General features: G+C 55.0%; 1 protein-coding gene across 1 annotated transcript; it reads left to right on the top strand.

Moving 5' to 3' along the window:
• Window positions 1-3,276: 3,276 nt before the first annotated feature.
• On the top strand, window positions 3,277-22,731 carry DUOX2 (dual oxidase 2; the record flags this gene model as incomplete). The annotated part of the gene is made up of 33 exons (XM_082005193.1): window positions 3,277-3,340; window positions 4,061-4,144; window positions 5,689-5,853; window positions 6,919-7,106; window positions 8,448-8,649; window positions 9,228-9,394; window positions 9,479-9,539; window positions 9,675-9,771; window positions 9,932-10,019; window positions 10,367-10,475; window positions 10,811-10,974; window positions 11,425-11,591; window positions 11,775-11,893; window positions 13,158-13,295; window positions 13,601-13,714; window positions 14,342-14,544; window positions 14,747-14,932; window positions 15,360-15,585; window positions 16,285-16,378; window positions 16,616-16,791; window positions 17,074-17,143; window positions 17,633-17,728; window positions 18,547-18,725; window positions 19,619-19,849; window positions 20,088-20,187; window positions 20,307-20,356; window positions 20,473-20,600; window positions 20,809-20,962; window positions 21,101-21,333; window positions 21,496-21,654; window positions 21,816-21,971; window positions 22,056-22,184; window positions 22,609-22,731. The coding sequence occupies 33 exons, from the start codon at window positions 3,277-3,279 to the stop codon at window positions 22,729-22,731; spliced, it is 4,620 nt and encodes a 1,539-aa protein (XP_081861319.1).
• Between the last annotated feature and the right edge of the window lie 996 nt (window positions 22,732-23,727).

Below are 23,727 nucleotides of genomic sequence, written 5' to 3'. Positions count from 1 at the left end.
CCATGTGTTTGCACTCTGTGCAGCACAGTTTTTGTGAAACTGTGGGAGGGGTGTGAAATTCCAGGCCTTGATAGGGCACAGGGATCCTCTCTGATGGGAGAAGACAGGGCTGGGGAAGCGGGTGCTTGATTTCATCAGACATAGAGGGAGGGAGTGACTTTCCAAAGGTGACACAAGGAATCTGTGTCACAGCAGAGCCTGGAGGGCTTATCAGATTTTGCAAACTTCCTGATGCTTGACAAGTCTGTGGAGCTAATGCAAGCTTGCAAATCTTCCCCTCAGCAAGCGGCACCATGGGCTTCCAAGGTTGATCTGGTTTTGGTATGTCAAGGAGCCCTCTGGATGGTTTGCAAGATTTGGGAGGCCCGTGTGAGGGCAGGGGACTCTTTCTAGAGAAGCCTGGCAACTGGTCCTCAATACATGGGAGAGCACACGGGGAAGAGTGAAGCTGGAGCTCTCAGCTGAAGCATGGAAAAGGAGCTTGTGGGACAGATGAGTACCAGTCATGAGATACTCAACTTCCTTGGGCATGAGGTCCCTAGCCCAGATCTGCATATTCCTCTTCTTGAGTGCATCCTTGAGGACTACTGTGACTCAGCCTTGCCTGTGAGAAGGTTCCCAGCAATGGGAGAAGTTTTGATAGGCAGGGGAGACACGGTGTCAGTGCCTCCCCATGCCTTTACAGACTGCCATGGAGAGCTGCTCCTGAGGAAGGGAAATGGCTCTAGTAGTTTGGTTGGGAGACACATACTGCTGATGTGCCCAGTAACTCATGGGAAGACATAAAGACAGTGTAGAGGCATGGGAAAGAAGTTCTGTGTTGGTGGGAAAGGTCTGTAGGAGTCTGCAGTCCAACCTACTGCTTGGAGCAAGACCACCACGGTCACTCTCTCATGTTGGCCATGGGTGAGGCTGGAAAACCTCCAGAGACGCGCCCCTCCCCAGAGTCAAGGATTGACCAGGCAATAAGTGGTTTTTCAGTGCTTGGCCATGGTAATGTCCATGAGAACTGGCATGTTGTCTCATGACATGGGTCAAAAGCAATTCCCATCTCTGAGGAAAGGGGAGGTTGCTCAGTGACAGAAGGAATTTTAAAACACATTTTCTGCTGAAGCCCTGCGAGAAGACCCGGGGGAAGGGCGGCAGGTGCTACGCTGTGGCTGCGGTGATGTGCTTTGAGCCTTGGCTTTGCCCCATGTTTCTTGAGAGACTTTGGTAAATCTTCGGCAGCACCTTCAGACCTCAGCTCTAGATGGGGGTTGCAACTCATTTTGAGTCAGCAGGAGATAAATCCAGCTGTGTCTATGGGGACTCCCTGCGGTGTGGGAGGTGGCGTGGACCTCTGTGCACAAGCACAGCTGCTGTGGGTTGCTTGGGATGTTTCCAACCAACATTGGTTTCAGCAGGGAACAGGCAGTTTCAATAGAGAGAGCTTTCTGGCAGGAGAGTCCCATGTGGTGATGGCAACTGGGCTGTGCTGCTCCTGGCAGAGGTCCTAGGCATCTCTGTGCTTCATGCATTGGCCAAACTTTTGTGTTCTTCCTATGGGATGGGGCTCACAGAGCCTCTGGTTCCCACCAGCTGCACAACCCAAATCTCATGTCCACAAGACCATGCTCAGCAAGAGGGCTTTGGGATGGAAGAGCCCCGGGGCCCCTTGCACAAGAGCATGCTGCAGGAGGACACAGGTGGCACTGGGTGACCAGGGACACCACCCGATGCTGCTCTCAGCAACTCTGAGGCTTTCTGCAGCCCCAGCTCCCATGCACATGGAGATGAGGCTAGAATCGAAAATGCAGTCAGTGCAGAGGTATGTCAACAGTAATTTAATGTTAAATCCATTAATGGATTTAAATTTCCTTAATGGAAAGCTAACAAAGTGGTTTGCCTGTAATAACATATTGTGAGATGTAAAGTACAGGTGAACTGTTGTGATGGAGGAGGAACACGGAAATGTCACTTCTTGAGAAACAGCTTGTTTTCTAATGCAAAAGGCCAAAAGTGCAGAAATCCAGTGGAAGGGAGTTAACACAGTCCATATGCTATGCTCACAACCTGGCAATGAGCATTCACTTTTATGAAGGTAATTAATGTGAGAGCAAATGACAATATCTAAACCTCAAACCACTTCATTTTCCAAGTGGAGAATGTATTTAGTGACTCGCATTTTACAACTTGCGCCACTGGTAGTTATAAGTGAAAAATCCCCACTGCAATTCCCAGTAAATCAGAAATAAAACCTACAGAGCTGCTGGCAATGTGTAAGCCTTTCTGAAACCATCAGTTCTTTGATTAAAACAATGAAAAGAAGAAACTAGAAGCACCACTTTGGCTTGCAACAGAGCGGTGTAGGAAAAGCTGAACGCAGGTTTCAGGCAACACAGCTCCTCTGAAATGATGCTAGTCTTTGGATACTCACCCACGGTGCTGGAACAAGGGACAAAAGAGACGTATTTAGTGGAAAACCCTATATTGGAGTTAAATCTAAAAGTTTGGCATTCCTGCACATGGAAACCCAATGGCAGCATACGACTGAAAAATGTAGCCTTCAGTGTTCATGGCTGGGAGTCCCTCTCTTCAGTCAGGTGTTGGCCGGGGTGCTAAAGGTTCAGGTCCCACTGGTGGAATTTGCTCTGGATCCAGGGCCTTTGTGGAAAGCGAGATAGTAAAGCACCATGAGAAAGGCTGGTCATGAGAGAGTACCGTGGGGTTAGCCCAGAGGTGATCAAGAGGTCTTGATCTGCAGCATTAGCACACTTTGGGGCACCTGACTGCATGCTGAGGCTGTTCCCATCGTGTTCACAGCTGGATTTTGCTTGGATGGGACAATATGTGCACAGAAAAGTTGCCAGCTGGAACGTGTCTGTTTCTGTAATGCAGAGCGTGTTTCTATAACGGAGCTGGCACAGCTTAGCCTCTTCCTGCTGTGGACGATGAGTTGTGAACCTACAGCTAGGGTACCCCGAGGCAGGGGTACTGGTCCTGCTCCAGCAGAAAGGTCTCCTCAGGCCAGTTGGCACCTCCTGAGAGAGCTTTCCCAGGGTGATGGGGTCTCACGTGCGCCCTGCCTCCTCTCCAGGGCCCGAATCGGCAGATACTGCTGATGGATGATGATGATGATGATGATGGCAGCGGGGTTTTACTAGGCAGCAGAAACCACAAGAGGGAGCTGAGGTGATGTCTGTGCATGTTCCCAGCCTCCGGGAGCAGCCCAGCACCAGCTCCCTCCTCCTCCTCTCCCTTGGCAGGTCTCTGCTTCCGAAGACCCAGTGGCTGATGCAACCCGTGGAGATGATGTTGAGTTTGACTGTGGTTCTGCTGGTGACATGGACCCTGGGGAGTAAGTCCGGTTTCAGGGAAAGGGGATCCAAGGGGAAATCCTGGATAGTTGCTGCCTTTCAGAGGAATTTCCTCTTAACTCATGGAGCATCAAATCAGAGGTGGGGATGATTCAGTTTGTGATGAGATAATTAAAAAATGGAGCAAAACACTGAACTTGCAGAGCATGCAGGTTGGGAGACTCACCTACTGCTGTTTATGTACGTACACAGCTTGTGACCAGAAACTGGAGCTTCTTGCTGGTACTATAGTCACAGAATCACAGAACCATTAAGGTTGGAAAAGACCTTTAAGATCATCAAATTAACTTAAAGGAAACAAAGTTGACAAAGGCTGATGGGGACACTCAATGCACAGAGGAGAGCATAACTCCAGTATCAAGGCCTTTGCTTGACTCACATGGACATTGTGGGGGTCAGAAGGAAGGAGAGACTTCTTCTGATATAATGAGAGAGAAGGAGAAAATGAAGATCCTTTGGGAGTAGACTGGTGGGGGCCAGAAATTGATTTTGGGACATCAGGATCACAAGCATGAATTTCTACTTTTAGACATTGCTTATCCCTCAAAAGGAGTGCAAAACTTGTCTAAAAACCTGTTTGTAGAGAAAGTTTCCAAAAGAATATGGGAAAATGTCATAATATAGGTATAATTCTGTAACGGAGACGCTCATTTCATGTGTTTTTTTTTTTCTGGTCACCAAGTGAGTCTGGTTTCTTTCAGGAGCCCAGGAGAGCATCTCCTGGGAGGTCCAGCGCTATGACGGCTGGTACAACAACCTGCTGCACCACAGCCGTGGCTCGGTGGGTGAGTGACAGGCCTGGGGATGGGGATGGCGGGACGGGGCGAGCTGGCGCTTTGGTATCTGTCTCACTTTACGACTGAGGGAGGAGACCTTTCTGACTTGAGCCTGAACCAGGCAGGTGACCAGGCAACGCCACCTCCCATGCCCCTGGGAGGTGGCTGCCTGCACTCAAGGGAGGTCCCTAGATGCACCTAAGAGTCCCGTTAGAGCAGTCCGGAGCGGTCGAGTGGCCCAGCTTTGTCTCCCGCGTCCTGGCCTTTGCCTACCTGCTGCCCAGGCACCGCCTGCAGGTCACGCAGGTGACGGATCGGTCCCAGAGCAGGGACCTTTGTGGGGTCGCTCAAAATATGCAAGGTAGGCCCAGCTCTTCCCAGCAGGAGTTTCAGTGATGGTCAGGGATCCCAGAGCCAGGAAAAGGCATCTTCAGCCAAAATCAGCGTGCAGTTCAAACAGCATTCAACACAAGGCCAGAGATGGAAGAGTTCCTGGTCCAGGCATGCTGGACCTACTCCTTTTCCACTCTGCCCAGGACAGATATTGCACTGTTGGGCTGCTGTGCAGCATGTACTGGTCTGTACTGGGACAGGCATGCGGGGTTTCCCCTGTGCCAGTGGTGAGCTGCTTCCTCACGCCTACAACCAGCTCATCGGCCCACCTCCAGGAGATGTCCCCAAGCCAGGGACCAGAGCAGATCAGGCAGGATCTTATCTAAAATATTAAAGATGATGAATCTTCCTATTTCCTGCAGCCCAGATCAGTCGCCTGTATGGTGACACAAGGCACAGTGGCAATTACACAGCTTTCTCTGAGTCCCAATGGCTCTCCAACATGACATGTGTGCCATCAGCCCTTTGGTTACACCAAAGCCTGTCAGGGAGATCCAGCAGGTCCCTGGCACACAAGATCTCCCTCTTCAGAGCAGACAGATCAGACCTTAACATTTGGGAAAAAAACGACGGAAACTAAGCCTGAAGCTAAGCTAGTAATTCAGGATTTCCCCCAGCTCTGGGGAGCCCCAGCAAAGGAATCCTACCACACTGGTGAAGAGCCTTCCAAGACAAACTTGCTCATCAGTGAGAAACAACCTTCTGCCTCTGGGCTTTTCAGTTACGAGACAGGCAGTGGGCGCGAAGTCAGGGTATTTCTCTCATCTTTTCCCTTGTCTCTCTGCCTCTCCGGCTGTTCCCGCTCCTGTTTCCTACGGTGTTGGTGATCACCATGCTTGTGTAGGGTTGTGTAGTCAACATGGGCAGCTTAACATCACTCCAGACCTCCATAAGGCAGTGCGCATGGACCAGAGAAGGACAACTGGAAGGGAACATACCCATGGAGGATCCCTCCTAGATTTAAGGGGACTGACCCCAGTATTGCAAGAAGTTTTGGGTGTTGGTACCAAAACCTGTGTGTTCTTGGCCACTTGCAAGCATCTACGCCATACTCTTGCTCTCTTCTTGGATGCTCACACATTCCAGTGTACCCTGCTCTTGCTGCATCTCCTGTCTGTCGGGTGCTGCTGGACCCACGCCGTGTTGCTTTGGTGGCGCAGGTGCCCGGCTGCTGCGTCTCCTGCCAGCCAACTACGCAGACGGCGTCTACCAGGCGCTGCAGGAGCCTGACGTGCCCAACGCTCGCCAGCTCAGCAACGCGGTGGCACGGGGACCCTCCGGGCTGCCCTCCCGCAGGAACACAACCGTGCTGGCCGTCTTCTTCGGTAGGAGCTTGGGGCCTGGCACCGGGGGTAAAAATGTTGGTTTGGGTGGAAGGAAGTTGCTTTCTCACACCCCAAGGCCACGTGTCAGAGCACTTCTCACCCACTGCTTCATATCAGACCCACACCTGAAAAATAAATCCTTGGGTATCACCATACCAAAGTAGTGTCCAGCCAAGAGAGCTTGCGTGAATTTTTTGTGACCTTTGGCAGTTGCTGATATTTGTCACCTGGGAACTTCCTCATTTGTGTTAGTGGTAGAGTTAGCCTGTTGCAAAATGCCTGACAGATGCGATAAGAGCCATGCCGTCAGTGATTGCTGGGCAGAGCTGCTGCAAGACGGAGCAGTTTTTGCTGTCACTCAGGAGCTCAGCAGGGTCCTGGATCTCCAAGCCTGGGGATGTCTGTCTCTGGGAAATACCCTCGGCTCATTGAGAAAACAGGCTGAACTTGTCAAAGAAGTGGAGATAATTAGCTCCCCGTACAGCTTAAGGTTCATAGATGCCCCCCAGACCCCCAAGCCGGGTTGCTTGCGCCCAAGATGGGCCGCAGGAGAGGCAGACACTAGCGCGGTACCATTCAGCTTCTCCCTGGAGGTCGTTTTTCCCATCACTCCAACGCTCAGGTGGGCCAATGGCAACGGCTGCCACTGGGCTCAGCGTCAGCTTGAGGCCACAGGTTTGAAGTCCACAGGCAAGGAGGAGCTCAGGTAAATAGTGGCTAAATGCAGAGCCTTGCTTCTGGTGAAGTGGCAGCCAGCAGTTGGTCCAGCTGCCGGTGGTCTCTGGCTGAGCTTCTCCACCTTGGTCCCTGAATGACCTTACCCTGCTCATGAGGTCTGGCCTCCTCTGTTCCTGTGGACTGGGAGCTCAGCACATCTGGGCTCCAGCCCGAAGTGTTTTTTCAAAGTCATGGCACAAACCAGCAGTGAAGGCAGGAAGGAAACCCCTCTTGCTGCACAGGGTGGTCCCCTCAGCCCACGTACAGCTCAGCTGCCCACCATCACATCCTGCTCCAGGTGCTGGTGGCAGTCCTCCCAGCTGCTGACCATGCTTCGGTCTCTGGCAGGTTTCCATGTGCTCTCGGACATCCTGGAGATTGAGAAACCTGGCTGCCCCGCTGAGTTCCTGAACATCCACATCCCATCTGGAGACCTCATGTTTGACCCTGCAGGCACTGGAGACATGGTCCTGCCCTTCCAGCGCATCTGCTGGGCGACAGAGACGGGGCAGAGCCCCAACAGCCCCCGAGAACAGGTAGGTAGCGTTTTCTTTGCTCTTTGCCTTCCAGCTAAATTCCTCTCCACCCAACATTGGGGTCTGTAGCAGCCAAGATAATGTTTGCAAAAATAGGAGAGCACCGATGTTTCCTTAAAAATATACGTCTCTCAAGTGTTTGAATCAATTGCAAATGAACCCAAAGCACAACCTCCAAGCTACTGGTTCACACGGAGCAACATTTGTGGTTGCTCAAGGTCAATGCTTTTCTTGGCCAAAGAAAACGTAATTACCCTAGATCTGCTTGTGTCATCTATTTTAATGCAAATTTGAATATCTTGCATGGTTTATGGAGGGCAGAAGAGGAAAAGGTAAAGCAGAAGCAATTCACCATCTTCCTTGGCTGCCGAAGTTTTTATCACTTCAGTCAGAATGAACAAAGGTAGGGCTGTCTGCATCTGGCGAAACAAGTGATAATTGGAGCCTTTTTTGGTACAAGCGTAATGAGCTTCCATAACCAATTTATGCACTTGTGCCGCTCTAGAAGGTCAGTAATTATAACACATTTTTTTAGGCGCCAACTCTTACCTTTAATAATGCATCACAAATCTGAGCCAGTACTGTCACGAAGTTGTAAACTTATAAAGCTTCTCTGAATTTCAGTAATTTTGGAAAAAATCCAGATTTTCCCCCAATTTCTCCTTATTTTCCTGCGCTGAGGCCGGATGTGTTCCCAAGCCCATGTGCTTTTCCTTTCATGCTGGAAAGTTTCCCAATGAAAATCGCCGAAGCAAAATACCCCCCTGAACCTTTCACATGACAAACCATGATGAGACCAGATTTTAGCAAGTCATGTTTTTGGCAGCATTTCAAACCTTAGAAAAATGAAAACTCCGGCATGTTTTCAGACTAAAATGGATGTTTTCATGAAAACATTTGGCAGGAGAGATATTCAACATGCTGCCCAGGGCAGTGGGACTCCCTGCTGCCAGGACGGGGCTCCCCAGAGGGGAAAGCTCCAGTGTTCCCAGTTTCCCCAGAGATGGGTTTAGTCTCCTTCCAGCTTGGTCTTGCCTACATAGGGATTCACGAATCTGCTTCTGGGCATAGCTGAAAATAATTGGGGAAAAAAAAACCCCCAAAACCACAACCAAAAGTACTTTTGAAAAAACTGGTCTTTTCTTGTACCTGGCATTCATTCCCGCAGTTCGCATGAGGTTGTTGGTGTTTATCTTTGCATCCTGACCGCTCTTGTTAAAATAGGGGATGCGGCAGCTGCCTGGCCAGACCACAAGGGCCGGGCTGGGGCTTTTCAGGTGTTTCACACCCTTCTGCAAGACCCCAGCGCTTGTTAATGCCCATTCCCTGTGCCTGCCCTAGACCAACGGGGTGACGGGCTGGCTGGACGGCAGCTCCATCTACGGCCCCTCGCACTCCTGGAGCGATGCCCTGCGGAGCTTCTCGGGGGGACGGCTGGCCTCGGGGCCCGGCGGGCGCCTCCCCAGGGAGACGGACGGCAGGGTCCCCATGTGGAAGGCGCTGGATCCATCCACGGGCCAGGGTGGTCCTCGGGGGATCTATGGTAATGGCGGCGTCCTCAACGGGTTTTCACCTGCATGGCTCCATCCCTGCCCGGGAGCAGGGGGACCAAGGAGGTCCCTGGGGCTGAGCCCGGAGGGGACCCTGGGAAAGGGCAGGGGGGTGCGGTGAGCCGCGACATGTGGGTCGGGACCCCCACGGGAGAGCAGGCGGCTCCCCAGGCCGAGGGGGAGGAAGATAACGTGCCCCGGTGAAGGCTTCCCAGCACAGACTCGCCGTGAACTTAAGGTGCCGCATCCCCGGGAGGCAGCGGGTCACTTCCCGGCCAGCGTGCAGAGACCGGCGGCTGCGGGCCCCTCTGGCCTGTGGCGGTCTCCTCTAGGGAAAGGGGCTGCCGCCAGTGAAAACCGGCTCGGTTTGCTCTGAATTCCTGCCCTGCCCAACCCTGGTCCGTGCTGGGGGCCCGGTGCTGCTTCTCTCCCACTCAGGCTGCTTGTCCCCCTGCGGGGAGGGCGAGGAAGGGCGAGGGGACGAGGGCCACAGGGCCAGGGGTGCTTGGGCACGGGCAGAGCCAGACCCCGTGGCAGCATCCCCCGCTGACGGTCCCGGCGGCTCTTGCAGACCTGGGGAGCGCCTGGGGGAACGCGAACCGCTTCCTGCAGGCTGAGAGCATCGCCTGGTTTCGGTACCACAACCACCGGGCCGCGGTGCTGGCCCGGGAGCACCCCACCTGGTCGGATGAGGACCTCTTCCAGCACGCGCGCAAGTGGGTCGTCGCCACGTTCCAGGTGAGGGATGGGACCCCCGCGGCTCCGCCGGGACCCCTGACGTCCTCCTGGCGCTGGCCCTGACCTGGCTCCCCTGTGCCCCAGAGCATCGTGCTGTACGAGTGGCTGCCGACCCTCCTGGGGAGACGCATCCCGCAGTACAAAGGTGAGGGGCACGGCGGGCCATGGCGCGCGGGGAGCAGCTGTGGGGGGACCAGGGGAGCCGAGGGACAGGGTGGGAGAGGGGGCTCAGCCCCCCTGCCCTCCAGCCCGCTTGCTGGATCATGGCTGCTGCCCGCAGGTTACCAGCAGCACCTGGACCCCGGCCTCTCACCGGAGTTCGTGGCAGCCGCGGGGCAATTCCTGGCCACCATGGTGCCACCAGGCGTTTACAAGAGGTAGGGTCAGCCCCAGAGGGGATGCCCCAGCTGGGGCGGTGGCCGGGGATGGTCCCTGTCCCTTCCCCGCGTCCTGCCCCGCTCTGGGACAGCCAAGCCCTGTCAGCTCGGCGCAGCCCCGGCCAGCGGCCGTGGGTCCAGCCCTTCTCTGCTGTTCCAGAGACCACAAGTGCCAGTTCCAGAAAGCATCCGGCCCCGGTGGCTCATTCCCAGCGGTGCGGCTGTGCAACAGCTACTGGAGCAGAGAGGTACAGGGAAGGGAGCGCGGGGGTCCCGAGGACACGGGAGGGCTTCTTTCCTTGCTTGACACTAGAGAGAAGCCCGCAGCGAGACCTGAAAAGGGAGATTGGGTTGGCGTGACAGCCAACCAAGGGGCGCGAGATCCTCCCCATCCAGACATCCCCGGATACCGCCGCCAGCCGCAGCAGGCTCAGACCTCAGGGTTGAGCTGAGGTGGAGAAAATGAGCCCGGGAGAAGTGCCTGGTCCCCCTATGACCAGGGTCCACAGCCCTACGGGCAGCAGTTCAGGGGTGTGGGGCTGCCCCACATCCTCGGTCCTGCGAGGAATCACCTCCTCCTCCCATCTCCCCTCAGAGCACCGGGCTGCAGCAGGCAGAGGCTGTGGACGTGGACAACCTCCTGCTGGGAATGAGCTCGCAGATTGCAGAGCGGGAGGACAACATTGTGGTGGAAGATCTCCAAGGTCTGCGCTCCCTGGCACCGCAGCTGGCACGTCGGTGGGGGACCCCCTGTCCCGGGGCTGTGCAGGGGCCACGCTGGGGTGATGGGTCCCATCGCCACAGCCATCAGCACCCAACCACATGCTCGGACCAGCTTCCACCTTGTTAATGGAGGTGCAGAGAAGCTGCAGGGCACGTCAAGCGTGTTACTGGGACCGTCATGGCAAGGGCATGGAGATGATCTCCATGTTCATCATGGCCCTCAGCAGGGGGACGAGGCCAGCCCCGCCACTATGGAGGCTGGGGTTGCTCCTCTGGCTCTGCCTTGCCGCCACCACCTCTTCAAATCCACCCACAGATTACTGGTACGGGCCCCTGAAGTACTCCCGCACCGACTACGTGGCCAGCTGGCTTCAGCGTGGGCGAGACCTTGGCCTGCCCACCTATAACCAAATCCGGGAGCGATTTGGGTTGGAGCCTTGCCGGAACTGGTCGGACCTTGCACCACACCTGGAGCAACAGGTAACAGGGAGCTGGTCTGGGCACAGATAGTGTGTAAGTCAAAGGACGCTGGGGCAGTCCGGGCAGTAACTGGCTTCTCCGACAACGTAGGAAGCGGGACATCAGCGCGCGTCCTGCCCTAGCTCATTTTCATGCCTGCAGGGCTTGTTGCATTGGGGTAACTGTGTAATTACACGGCATGAATAAATATATCCTTCCCCGGTGCTTAAGCTCCCAGGCTGCTGCGTGCTCCGCTGCTCCTGGAGCGGAGATGCGGCGGGAGTGACGTTTAGCCGCTCAAGTCCAAGCTGTGAGCGCAAGGCTGCATGGGGCCGAGCGCCCGTCTAGCCCACGGATGGGTGACGCCTGGGAAATGCACGTTCCTCGCTCCTCCTGAGGCTCACTGAGACTTCCCGAGGCCCTGGCAGGATGCCCTCTGCTCATGCATGTACGGTGGGGGTTTCTGGCCAGGTCCTGGAGAAGGTCGCTGCTCTGTACGCCAACAACACGGCTGGGCTGGAGATGCTGCCCGGAGGCATGCTGGAGGCTGACAGTTCCCTCTTCAGTGCCATCATCCTGGACCAGTTTGTGCGCCTGCGTGATGGCGACAGATTTTGGTTCGAAAACACCAAGAACGGGTAAATGCCTCTTCCCCGTCCGGCACAGAGCGCGGGCTGCCCACCATTCTGCCAGCCCCAGCAAGACGTAACCACTGCGGCTGGAGGAAAAACCACCCTCCAGCTTCCTCGGTTCCAAAAATTGTAAGGAGCCAGACGGTGACCCCCTGGGCCACCGCTTTGGCCCCACGTCTTTTTGCCCAGGCTGTTCACAGTGGAGGAAGCCAGGGAGATCCGTGAGACCACCTTCCACGACGTCCTGGCTGCCGTCACCCACGCAGACCCCACAGACCTCCAGCCCCGTGTGTTCGCCTGGAGCGAGGGTGAGCGCTTCGCGCAACGGCCCCGGCGCGTTGGGGAGGGAAGCAGACCCATCCCGGTGACGCAGCCGGTGACTCGGTGATGGAGGGGAAGCATCGGGCTGGCAGTTTCTCGAGCCAGCAAAATGTGTGCAAAATGCACGGGTTGCTTGTAAGGCCAGGCGAGCGGGCCAAAGTCCAGGCACGTGCCTTGCACGAGTCCGGGAAGGATCTCCGGGCACAAAACTGCAACTGATGCCCTGGAAGGTCGGTGCTGGGGTTAAAACTTGGCCTCTGCCTCCCCCGTGCCGTGTCACGCTCCTCACTGGCGTGTCCTCCAGCTCCTTCTGCATGCCAACACGCACTGGTCTGCAGGTTAAAGCCATGAGTGACCCAAAACGTGAAGTTTGCAGATGAGTTAAGCTTTGCGTGCCGTAACTGTAACGTTGCCTACTTTTGCTTTTAACGGCATCAACCCCTCAACGGGCTCGGGGTGCTGTACTGCAACACCCGTTACTGCCTGGCTGCTCTGCTGACAAGGCTGCTGGTTAACCAGGGCTGCTGCAAGGGCTGGCCAGGCTTTCCTGCTGCTGTGGTTGCAACAGCAGCACGAGCTGCGCCGGCCGGGTTTCAGCCTGGGGAGAGCTCAGGGCTTGCGTCCCAGCACCTTTTGGGAACTAGGAGCAGCCTAGTTCCATGCCGACGTGCACCCCTCGCCCTGGTGCCCTCCTGTGCCGTCCTTGAAACAAGCTCTTCTCCCCCCACCCAGACCCAAAAGGCTCAGGGCGAGGTGTGGCCAAACACAGCGGTACATGTTTTCTTCCTGGGATTTTGCCACACCCTTCCCATTTACCAAAAGAATTTTATTTGGCACACGATCCAGCCCTCGCAAGGTGTTTTGCTCCCTTGGCGAACGCTCCGTGCAGTTGCACAAGGAGGACTCCCTGGATTTGCAGCGTCTGGACGAGCAGAGGCTCTTGAGCCATGATCTGCCGTGGCCCCCAGGTGTCTCTTGCTCAGCCCACCCCATCAGGCGAGGCGACGGTGCTGAACTCCCACAGCGCGTGAGTCCAGGTCTGCGCTTGGCTTGCTGTGGCAGGCAAAGGTTCAACCCAAAACCAGGGGCTGTCCCCTAAGATCTGGAGTTCAACTCGAGCACCCCTGTCTTGCAGTGCTCCCTGGGTCACTCGGCAATGAACCCCACCAGCATCTTCCTACAGAGGTTTCTGGGGACAATGGAGGTGGGTAAAAGGTCCATGACACTCACAGCCTATCTCCCGCCATGCAGGGGATCCGTGCCCCCAGCCCCAGCAGCTGACAGCTCAAGACCTGGCCAACTGCACGCCCATGATGGTGCTGGACTACTTTGAAGGCAGCGGCGCAGGCTTCGGGTTCATCATCATTGTCTTCTGCTGTCTGCCTTTAGGTTTGCCACTCCGTTTCTTTACCCGTGTCCTCTTCCACTGCAGAAAGGGGCTGAGTGCCCATGGACCAAGCAGGAGCTGCTGAGTCTTGGTCACTCCTGAGGTCCCTGAGGTGGCCAAGGTCCTTGGGCACCAGGAGGGAGCAATGCTTTCACGGAGCAGCCTTGCATTAAATAAATCCATGCAGCGTTGGACTGGGGGTGATGGGGAAGAAACAAACCCCTGTCTCCCCAGTTGCACAGGTGATGCTGCCAAAGTGGGAAGGAGCTCTGTGACGTCTCATGACTCTTCTCCCACATGTCCCCAGTGACTCTGTTCATTGCCTGGATCGTTGCCGTTCTCCGGAAGAGAGATTTCAAGAAGCTGCAGAGGAAGCAGGGCTCCAGTGTGCGCAGGGAGGTGTCCGGCGAGGCGATACACGGTGAGGTCACACTGTCGGTCCCGTGATGGCATCTGGTGATGCTGCCAAAGTCAGGACACATACCAAAGTAGGGCCGGGCTTGGAGCTTATATCCAGACTGGATGTAAGGAGAAACTGTTTTCCCAGGAGGATAGTCAAGCAGTGGGGCAGGTAGCCCAGAGAGGTTGTGCAGTCTCCATCCTATCCAAGACCTGACCAGATAAAGCCTTGAGCAGACTGGCCTGACCCTGCAGCTGCTCCCACTTTGGGCAGCTGGTTGGCTGAGGGAGCCTTCCAACCTGAGTTCCTTCCAGCCTGAGTCATCCTATGACCCTCTAATTCCAACCCTCTCCAGATCACACCTTACCTGAAGGAAATGTATGTAGAGCAATTGCACCAGTAGCTCCAGGACAAGGACTGTATCTCCTTGCTCTGGACACTGGAAAAAATATTGCTTCACTGCTCCATGATCTCTACTCCTCCTGTGTCCTTGCACTTCAGCTCTGTGGTGGGGAGATCATCATTCTTCCTTTAGCATGTGTCTGGTCATGCAATCACCTCCAAGCTGCACCTTGGGCGAAGGACGTGCTGGGTGAATAGGAGCGCAGGTATGCCTTTCCAGCTGAGTCCTGCGCTCTCTCCCATCAGCCATGGAGTGGCACGGTCCCAAGACAGAGTGCTCTCCCATCTACATTCAACTCCAAGCTGACAAAGTGCTCAAAGTGCTAGATGGGAGAGGGTCTATGCTCCGGAGCATCAGCTTGAAAGCCCAGCAAAGGGTGGAGGTGATCCTCTCCAGCAACAAAGGGAACAAAGCTCTGCTCCTGAAGAGCCCCAAGGAGTACGACCTGGTGAGTATCATGATGCCTGGTGTCCTGGACCCTCTAACCATGCTCTGCCACTGGTCACATACACCCTGCACCACTCAGTCCCTGGGCACTGGGAGCAGCGTAGCTCCCTGAAGGGTAGTTGTGGCCTCCTGACAACCACCAGGTGCAGCTCATACCATGGAGTGACCACTGTGCCCTCAGCCATTCGGTGGGTCTTTTGCAGGTGCTGCTTTTCAGCGAGCAGGCGGAGAGGAGCAACTTCATTGGGAAGCTACGAGGCTACTTGGAGGACAGTGGCCTTGATCTGCAAATGTCTGAGATGAAGGAGCAGAACCTGTTGAAACGTGCAGTCACCCAGGAGCAGAGAAAACAAATTCTGGAGACTTTCTTCAGACACCTGTTTGCCCAGGTATGTAAAGGTGTGGCAGGCTCTGATGCATGGAGGAAGGTATTTATATATTGATTAAGCAATGAATGTTGCTGCTGTTGCTCTCTGTAAGAGCTGGTAAGCCATGCACAAGGAAGCTGCCAATACTTTCAGGACCAAGGGACATTCTCCCTTGCAGAAAACAAAGGGACTTCTGCTGTGGTGGTAATAAGTACCTAAAGTTGTAAAAAGACTTTTGGATGATGTAACTGAGGTCTACGTAATGGTCAGTGGTGTTTGACATGAAAGTCACGTTGTGTAGGAGAAACACGGGACTTCCCCGTGGTATCTGCCATGAGTTTTGTGCCAGTGCAGCCATCAGTCTTTGTGCAATAGGTCAGGCAATTGAACGCGAGCCTTCTGCTCTGCCAGCGCTCATGGGATTTCTTTTGTGGGACACAAACTGCAGGTGCTGGAAATCGACAAGTCCGATGCTGGAGAGCTCAACTTTGAATCTTCACAGAAGGCAAAGGAGTCTCTGACATGTGAGCTGAGCAGGGCTGAGTTTGCTGAGGCCCTGGGACTCAAAGCCCACTCTATGTTCGTGGACTCCATGTTCTCCCTGGCCGACAAAGATGGCAACGGCTACATCTCCTTCCGGGAGTTCCTGGACATCTTGGTGGTCTTCATGAAAGGTGGGAGCTGGAGCTGGTCTTCATCCGTTGCCCGCAATCCTGTTTCTAGGCTCTGGCAATGCCTCCAGCAGAGCGAAGGACAAGAACCATCCAGCAGATCAATCTGTAGACACTTCCACAGTTTAAAATTCCCTTCACTTAGGACAGCTTCAACCTGAGTGATGGGGCAGTGACAATCTAATTATGTTTTCTGTAAGACCGTCCATGAGGGGAGCTATCTCAGAGCCGTGATTTATCTGTCACCACCATACACAAGTGTGCCTGGTCTCCTGAACAGACCACACATCCTCTCCTTGACAGATGATAGCAACTCTATCCGATATCATATCTGATCCTCCCTAAATGACCGCGGGAAAGACAGATTCATAGATGGAGGTGGTGAATGCCAGATTCAATAAAAGCAGGTCCCAGAAAAAATCATTGCTGTGCAAAAGCACATTTTGAGTTTGCAAAATAATGCACAAGAAAGAACGTGTATCTACCTGATTTTTAACCTTGAGAAAATCAAGCAGAAGGGCGGCACACTATTCACTTTCAGTCGCTATTCAAGCTGCAGTCAGCAGTGTGCTTCTAGTCTTTTCAGAGTTGGGTGAGACTTCACTGTTGCACGTCCAAGACTCTCAAAGACAATGTTTGAAAGCACTTTGGCTGGTGAAAATAGGAACTTGTTCTTGCTGTGTGTCTCTCCGTCCCCATCAGGGTCCCCAGAGGAGAAGTCCAAGGTGATGTTCAGGATGTACGACATTGACGAGAATGGGTTCCTCTCCAAGGAAGAGTTTCTGAGGATGCTTAGGTACTTCTCCTCATCTCACTAGCTGTTTTCACAATGTCTGTAAACATAGAAGTCTTCAAAAGTAGCTCCGATTTTCTGTGCTTCACTCCCAAGAGTGCTACATGAGAGCCCATGGGCTCAACACTCACAACCAAGAGCTCACTTCTCCTGTGAAACTGGCCTGGGGCTCTGCCCTGTGCTATATGAAGGACTTAAGCTGTGGTCCTCTGAAGTTCCCATCTCCCATCCTTGCTCCAGGTCCTTCATCGAGATCTCCAACAACTGCCTGTCAAGAGACCAGGCAGAGCAGGTGACTGAGTCCATGTTTCGGGCCTCAGGGTTTCAGGACAGGGATGAGCTGACATGGGAGGATTTCCACTACATGCTGCGGGACCACGACAGTGAGCTTCGTCTCACCCAGCTCTGCATCAAAGGTCAGTGGGCAGGAGCACTGGGTTACCCCAGGCCCTGCAGGGCTGGAGGCTATGGGCAGCACCCAATGCATAGCTCCCAAATCTTGTCCCATCTCCCAAATCTCACCAACCCAAGTCCCCATGGGACAGTAATGGGACATCAGCTTGTTGCTCCGTGTGTGACACGTTTGGATCAGCTCAGAGCCTCTCCCTACCCCACCCCTGCCCAGGGGAGATGCCTAAACCTTGTCCACTGCATCTCACGTGCTCTGAACGGCCACTTGTCCTTTTGGGTCTTCAAAGGTGTCCCCGAGGTGCTCAAGCAAAACCTGCACAACCGTGTCTCCTTCATAAAAAAGGAAGAGCCGAAAGGGTAAGAAAGATCTCCTCCTTAGTCTTGCTGCTGCTGCTATTTCTTCTTCTCTTTCTGCCCCGAGGCATGCCTGTCCTTCACCTCAGCCCCTCCAACAAATGCTCCCACTGGGTGTTCACACGCCCAGTGCTGGGGAAAGGGGACGACCACGCTGGGACATGCCCATGAGCAAGCCAGACGCTGCGGTGGGGCTGCTGCCCTCCCCTGGTGCCCAGGTGGGCAGAGGGGAGGAACTGCCTCCTGCAGAGCCCCCGTTGCATCCACTACGTGGGGATGGGAGTCCTACCTTGCTTTTCAGAGAGAAGAGTTATTCTGACTTTATCCAGCCCCTGCACTATGCAGTTAAAGTTAATGCAAGCAGGCTTGCAGGAAAGAGCTGGACACCTTCTCAGCCGACCCTGAGATGGAAAGTGGGGAAATGGGGACAATTTTGGCAAGCCCTTCCTGCAAATACAGCTTTGGGCTTAGACATAGCTCTATTCCCAACAGAACCATCTCAGAGGAGGAGAGAGACCCAAAACTGGACACCGTGAGCCACTACATGGGGCGAGAAGGACAAGAACTGAGGAAGAGACTGGGCAGAAAGTGAGTATGCCCTCTCCCTGCCGGGCATGCTCCTCGGGCTCAGGTTCAGCCTATTCGCTGTTTCTCCTGTCTCTGTGTCAGACCGGGTAGTCAGTCAAGCGGCACTTGCCGCAAGGAGCCGGCACCCCCGTGGCGGTGGTGCAACGCAAGGAAGGGTCGCGAGACCATCACGCTGAGGAGCGATGGGAACAGCCCCGTCTTGGTGGGGATGGTGCCGTAGCTGGGTCTGGTTGATATGCCTCTATTAAAAAAAAAAAAAAAAAAAAAAGAAGTAGCCAACTCCAGAGCCTGGGATAGTGGGTTTTAGCCCATTTGCCTGGCAGGTCCTCCCTGCGCTCCTCTGCCCCTTGGGATGCTGCCGGTTCACCCGTGGACTGCCTGCGAGAGCTGCGGGAGAGACCCCAGTCCTCACTGCTGTGGCAGTAGCAAATATTTTTACAAGTAAGAAGTTAAGCACTTGTTATTCACAGCCAGAATATCCTGATTTGCCTTAATAGCTCCAAGGGCCTCCCCCTACCCCAGGACTGGTTTGGAGGGTTGAATATTACTACAAAAATTATCTTTTACAGTTCTTATCTATTATTTTGTTTATGAGTCACTATCTGCACATTTGTTATCAGCTTTCAAAAGTGTGTAGACTGCAGGATGACCTGTGACCAATTGCTGGCACTGTGCTCTGTAGGCCACCGCCATCACCGGTGCGCAGAGGTGGTCACAGTGCTGTACGGCGAGGAAGACCCAAATCTGGGCAGCATGGCCCTGAGCCATACCTTGCAGGTTAAACCTCAGAATGACACCAGCCCTCCTGAATTTGACAGGGTGAATCAGTACCAGCTGCATTTGTACACCGAAGCGCAACGGAAGAAGTACGAGCGGAACAAAGTTCAGCAGAAGATCCAGGAGTTCAAGCGCTTCGTTGAGAATTACCGGCGCCACATTGTCTGTGTGGTCCTCTTCTCCGCCATCACTGCTGGCGTGTTCGTGGAGAGAGCCTACTGTGAGTGCCCATCCAGCCCTGCTGCCCCAGATGCCGAGGGGTGCCTGGGCTTGGCTCCTCAAAGCTGCTGGTTGCATGGGGCATGGCAGGGTGTGGAAGGGCCCAGCACAGCTTTGGGCAACGCTGTTGGTCCTCGCCTGGAATAACCAAAGAATTACTGAGGTTAGAAGGGACCTCTGAAGGGGTCTGGCCCAACGCCCTGCTCAGAGCAAGGGCAGTTTCAAAGGTGAATCAGGCTGCTGAAGTCCTTGTCTAGAGAAGGCTGGAAGAGCTCCGAGGCTGGAGATCCCATCACCTCGGGCCCATGCTAGTTTTTGACCATCCTCCTTGTGAAGAGCTTTTATTTTACATCAAGCCTGAATTTCCTTCAGTGAAACTCGTACTGTTGCCTTTCATCCTTTCACTGTGCATCTCTGGGAAAGAGTTTCTTTCTCTCCCCTCTGTAACACCCATTAAGTGGTTGCAGACAGCCACAAGGTCTTCCCTGACCCATCTCCTCCAGCCTGAACAAGCCCATTGCCCTCAGCCTTTCCCCTACGTGATATCCTCCAGCTCCTCTCACTGAACTCCACTCCTCCACTATCCTGGTGGCCTCCACTGGACTCAGTTTGTTGATGCCTCTCATATTGGGATGTCCAACTGCATCAAGGTGCAGTTTCACAGTGCCTGGCAGAGGAGGACAATTCCCCCCTCTGTGACCTCCAAGGAGACCCTGTCACCCAACAGCTCGGGGAGGGGTCTGACACAGAAAATCATGCCCCTGTCCCCACACAGCCCCATCCCTGGTGACCTTTTCTTGTTGGAGCCACACAGGTGGTCATCCCCTTGTTGCAGGAAGGGTCATGGCCCTCAGCACCGGGCACGCTGATGCCCCCTCCGCTCTCTCCCCCCAGACTACGCCTTCGCATCCCCCAGCACTGGAATCGCACAGACCACCTTTGTGGGGATCATCATCTCCCGGGGGTCGGCTGCCTGCATCTCCTTCATGTACTCCTACATTCTGCTTACCATGTGCCGCAACCTCATCACCGTCCTGCGGGAGACCTTCCTCAATCACTACATCCCCTTCGATGCCGCCGTGGACTTCCACCGCTGGGTTGCCATGGCAGCCCTGATTTTCTCAGGTAGGTGGGCTGCTGGGGGTGTGCTGTCCACAAACCACAGCTAAAGCAGGTGGACCAGCCCTTCGTGGCACAGCAGGACCAGGCAGAAGCTTGAAGACCCACATGGAGCCTGCAGAGACGTAGATGCTTTGCACCAGAGAAGAGGAGGAATTGCCAAGTCCCTGGGCACATCAGCAGGGTCTGACGCATCTCTGTCCACAGCAACAGTGATGCTTTTCTCTCCCCGCTTCTGTTACAGTGCTCCACACTGCAGGTCACGTAGTGAACATCTACATCTTCTCAGTCACGCCTCTCAGTGTGTTGTCCTGCCTCTTTTCCAGTGTCTTTATGGATGACGGGTAGGTGAAATTTAAAGCAGAGTCCAGACAGAGTGTCCTGGGCATGGACAGGAATGAAAGTGGAAACCAGGAGCGTGCTCTGGCCACTCCATGGTGCAATCATCTGTCCCTCTCTCCAGGTCACAGCTCCCACAGAAGTATTACTGGTGGTTCTTCCAGACTATTCCAGGTGAGACCACCTAGCAGGCAGACCTGCACACCCATGCCCAGGACGGGCAGCCCTGGTGGAGACCTTGTAGGGCTGCCCTGATCCCCCTCGGGACCTCCCAAACCCTCCTCTCACAGGCATGACAGGCGTGCTGCTGCTCGTGGTCCTGGCCGTGATGTACGTGTTCGCCACCCACCACTTCCGACGCGTCAGCTTCCAGGGCTTCTGGATCACCCACCACCTCTACGTGCTGCTTTATGTCCTGGTAAAGCATTTGAGCTGGGCGGGAGGGATGATGCACCACAAGCCCATGGGTCAGCCCAGCTGACGAGGTGAGGTAGCTGGGGAGGTCCCAAGGGAGCTGGTGGCCCCAATCCTGGCTCCCTGCTGCTGCTGAGCTGCCACCGAATCAGCCACAGGGCGACAGCTTGCCATGCTGAGCGCCGTGCTGATGGGGGCTGCTGCCTGCCCAGGTCATCATCCACGGCAGCTACGCGCTCATCCAGCAGCCCCGCTTCTACATCTACTTCATCATCCCAGCTCTCATCTATGGTGCAGACAAGCTGCTCAGCCTGAGCAGGAAGAAGGTGGAGATCAGCGTGGTGAAAGCCGAGCTCCTGCCCTCAGGTACCACATTGTCCCTGGCCACATGGCACCAGCTCAGCCCAGGCTCTTCACAAGAGTGCCAGGGGCTGCAGTGATGGAGGAACCTCCACCACTCAATGTCTCCACCTTAACGAAGTCCCCATCCCCATACCCCCGTAGGTGTCACCCATCTCCGGTTCCAGCGGCCGCTGGACTTTGACTACAAGTCTGGGCAGTGGGTGCGCATTGCCTGTGTGACCCTGGGCACCACCGAATACCACCCCTTCACCCTGACGTCGGCGCCGCATGAGGACACACTGAGCCTGCACATCCGGGCCGTGGGACCCTGGACCACCCGCCTGCGGGAGCTCTACTCCTCAGAGAGCCTGGCCCTCATTGGCAAGCTGCCCAAGGTGAGCCCTGCACGGCTTGTCCAGGGACAGGGACACCTGAGCCCAAGAGTGTCTTGGCAATCAGTTGTGCCAAGCCCAAGGCGCATCTCCAGCCTTGAAGGTGGCCAAGACCTGGGCAAGCAGAAGCAGGAGATGCTCTGCTGACAGCTGGCTCCCTTCCAGCTCTATCTGGATGGGCCCTTCGGGGAGGGCCACCAGGAGTGGAACAAGTTCGAGGTGTCGGTGCTGGTGGGAGGAGGCATTGGGGTGACACCCTTCGCGTCCATCCTCAAGGACCTGGTCTTCAAGTCATCCATAAGCTCCAAGCTGCCCTGTAAGAAGGTAAGAGGAAACATCTGGAAGACAAGAGCCCTCCCAAGGTGCCTCCTGCTGCTGCTGGCCTTTTTGGGGGTCAAATCCTCCATGATTTGTCTGGGAAGGAGCCTCACGGGCACGCGTAAGGGTGCTGGCCCCACTCTGAGCCTCGTCCCCGTGTGCCACAGATCTACTTCATCTGGGTGACGCGCACACAGCGGCAGTTTGAGTGGCTGGCGGACATCATCCGCGAGGTGGAGGAGGCGGACAGGAACGACTTGGTCTCCGTGCACATCTACATCACGCAGCTGGCCGAGAAGTTCGATTTGCGCACCACCATGCTGGTGAGCCTGGCCACCTGCCGAGGAGGCTGCCATGCCATGCTGGGCCGTACTGGGCCATCTGACACGCACTGATCTCTCCTCCAGTACATCTGTGAGCGGCACTTCCAGAAGGTGCTGAACAAGAGCCTGTTCACAGGTCTGCGCTCCATCACCCATTTCGGGCGCCCTCCCTTCGTACCCTTCTTCAACTCGCTGCAGGAAGTGCACCCTGAGGTCAGTGGCCGGCTGGGGACAGGAGGCACCCACCAGCCAGCGTGCAGGACTGGTCCCAGCCTGTCCCCAAGGCCCTGGAGACCTTGGTGGCATCTGCACCAAGGGCAGAAGGGGCATGAACCCCCCTTTCCCTCCGGAGCCAGGATGAGCTGCCAGAGCCAGCAATGGCCCGTACTAGCCAAACACCCCCTGCTATGGCAGGACCCCGGCTGCAGCCACTGCCCGGAGCTGGCAGAGACCCTGGGGGTTCCCATCCTTCCTCCCTGGCCCCAGCAACCTCCCCAGAAGCCTCCTCAGGCTGGGTCAGACTGCTCTGCCAGCATCTGTGCCCAAAGCTGCCGGAAGGCATGGGGCCAAGGGGGGCTGGCCTGGGGGGAGAGCTGGTGCTGCTGGGTTTGACCCCTTTGGCTTCCTCCTTCCCCAGGTGCCGAAGATCGGGGTGTTCAGCTGTGGCCCGCCCGGGATGACGAAGAGCGTGGAAAAGGCTTGTCAGCAGCTGAACAAGAAGGACCAGACCTACTTTGCACATCACTACGAGAACTTCTGACCCTGCCCCGTGCTGTTTCACCCCTGGGCTGCAGACTTCACTGGAAATGTGTGATCAAGGATCATTTCTGCTTGTTCAACTAATGCCTGGCTTTGCATTGCTGGGCTGCTGCTCTCGCAGGCTGTGATTGACTTTAAATAAAGCAGATGATTGAAGTTTCAAAACATTTTCTCACCTCCTGCAGTTGGGCCTTGGTCACCTGGAGACTTGCAATACTTGCTCACACCCACTGCCAAAAGCTGGGCAGCCTTCCCCTCCCCGGCCACCACACCCCCTTCAGCAAAGTGCATTTTAGCAATTCTTGGATGAGCTCTGCACACATCTGGTATCGGGGCCAGGCTCCTGGGTAGGTTTTACCTGCTCAGGCTGACACATCAACAACCCATTTTACTCCGAGCTGTACTTTGACCGCTTCTCCTGGCTGCAGGAAGTTCCCTTTGGGTTACGTCTTAGCCTTGTAAAACACAGCATGGACTTTCAGGCTTCTACGTCTGCCAAGATTAACTTAGCCTTTATTAGCAGTAAATTCAAGCTTTGATTTGCGAGTGGCTAAGCTTTGATTTGCGAGTGGCTGGGTCATTTAAGGTTTCACAGTCCTGCCAGCATTAAACTTGCCTGCAACCCGGCGAGACCCACCAGCCCAGGGGTCTGCAAGTTCCCCAGGACCCAAAGTCAGTTTTAAAAACCCTTCAGACCACCCACCCAACACTTCAATGGACACAGACACATAAGGTAGGCAGCATTTATTGAGGAAAGTTCTGTACCAGCCCAAGAAAGGGACTGAGCTCCCAGAATTAAAATTACCATGACTGTAATCAAAGATTAGCTTTTGTTACCTGCAACCTGCTACCTCACTAGTACCTTGTTCATGGCTCACAAACTCAGCAGGAAGGCCTGATATCCCCGAAAAGTTAGGATTTGTTCTCAGTGGTAAAACCTTTGAGCGATGCTGTCCCTTTACTTCTCACCTGCTTGCCCCTCCATGTCAAAACCCAG

Source organism: Phaethon aethereus (genome assembly GCF_964289735.1).
Source record: "Phaethon aethereus genome assembly, chromosome: 12".
Lineage (NCBI taxonomy): Eukaryota > Metazoa > Chordata > Aves > Phaethontiformes > Phaethontidae > Phaethon > Phaethon aethereus.
Note: the sequence above shows the minus strand (reverse complement) of the source record. Positions and strands in the feature narration are given on the sequence as shown.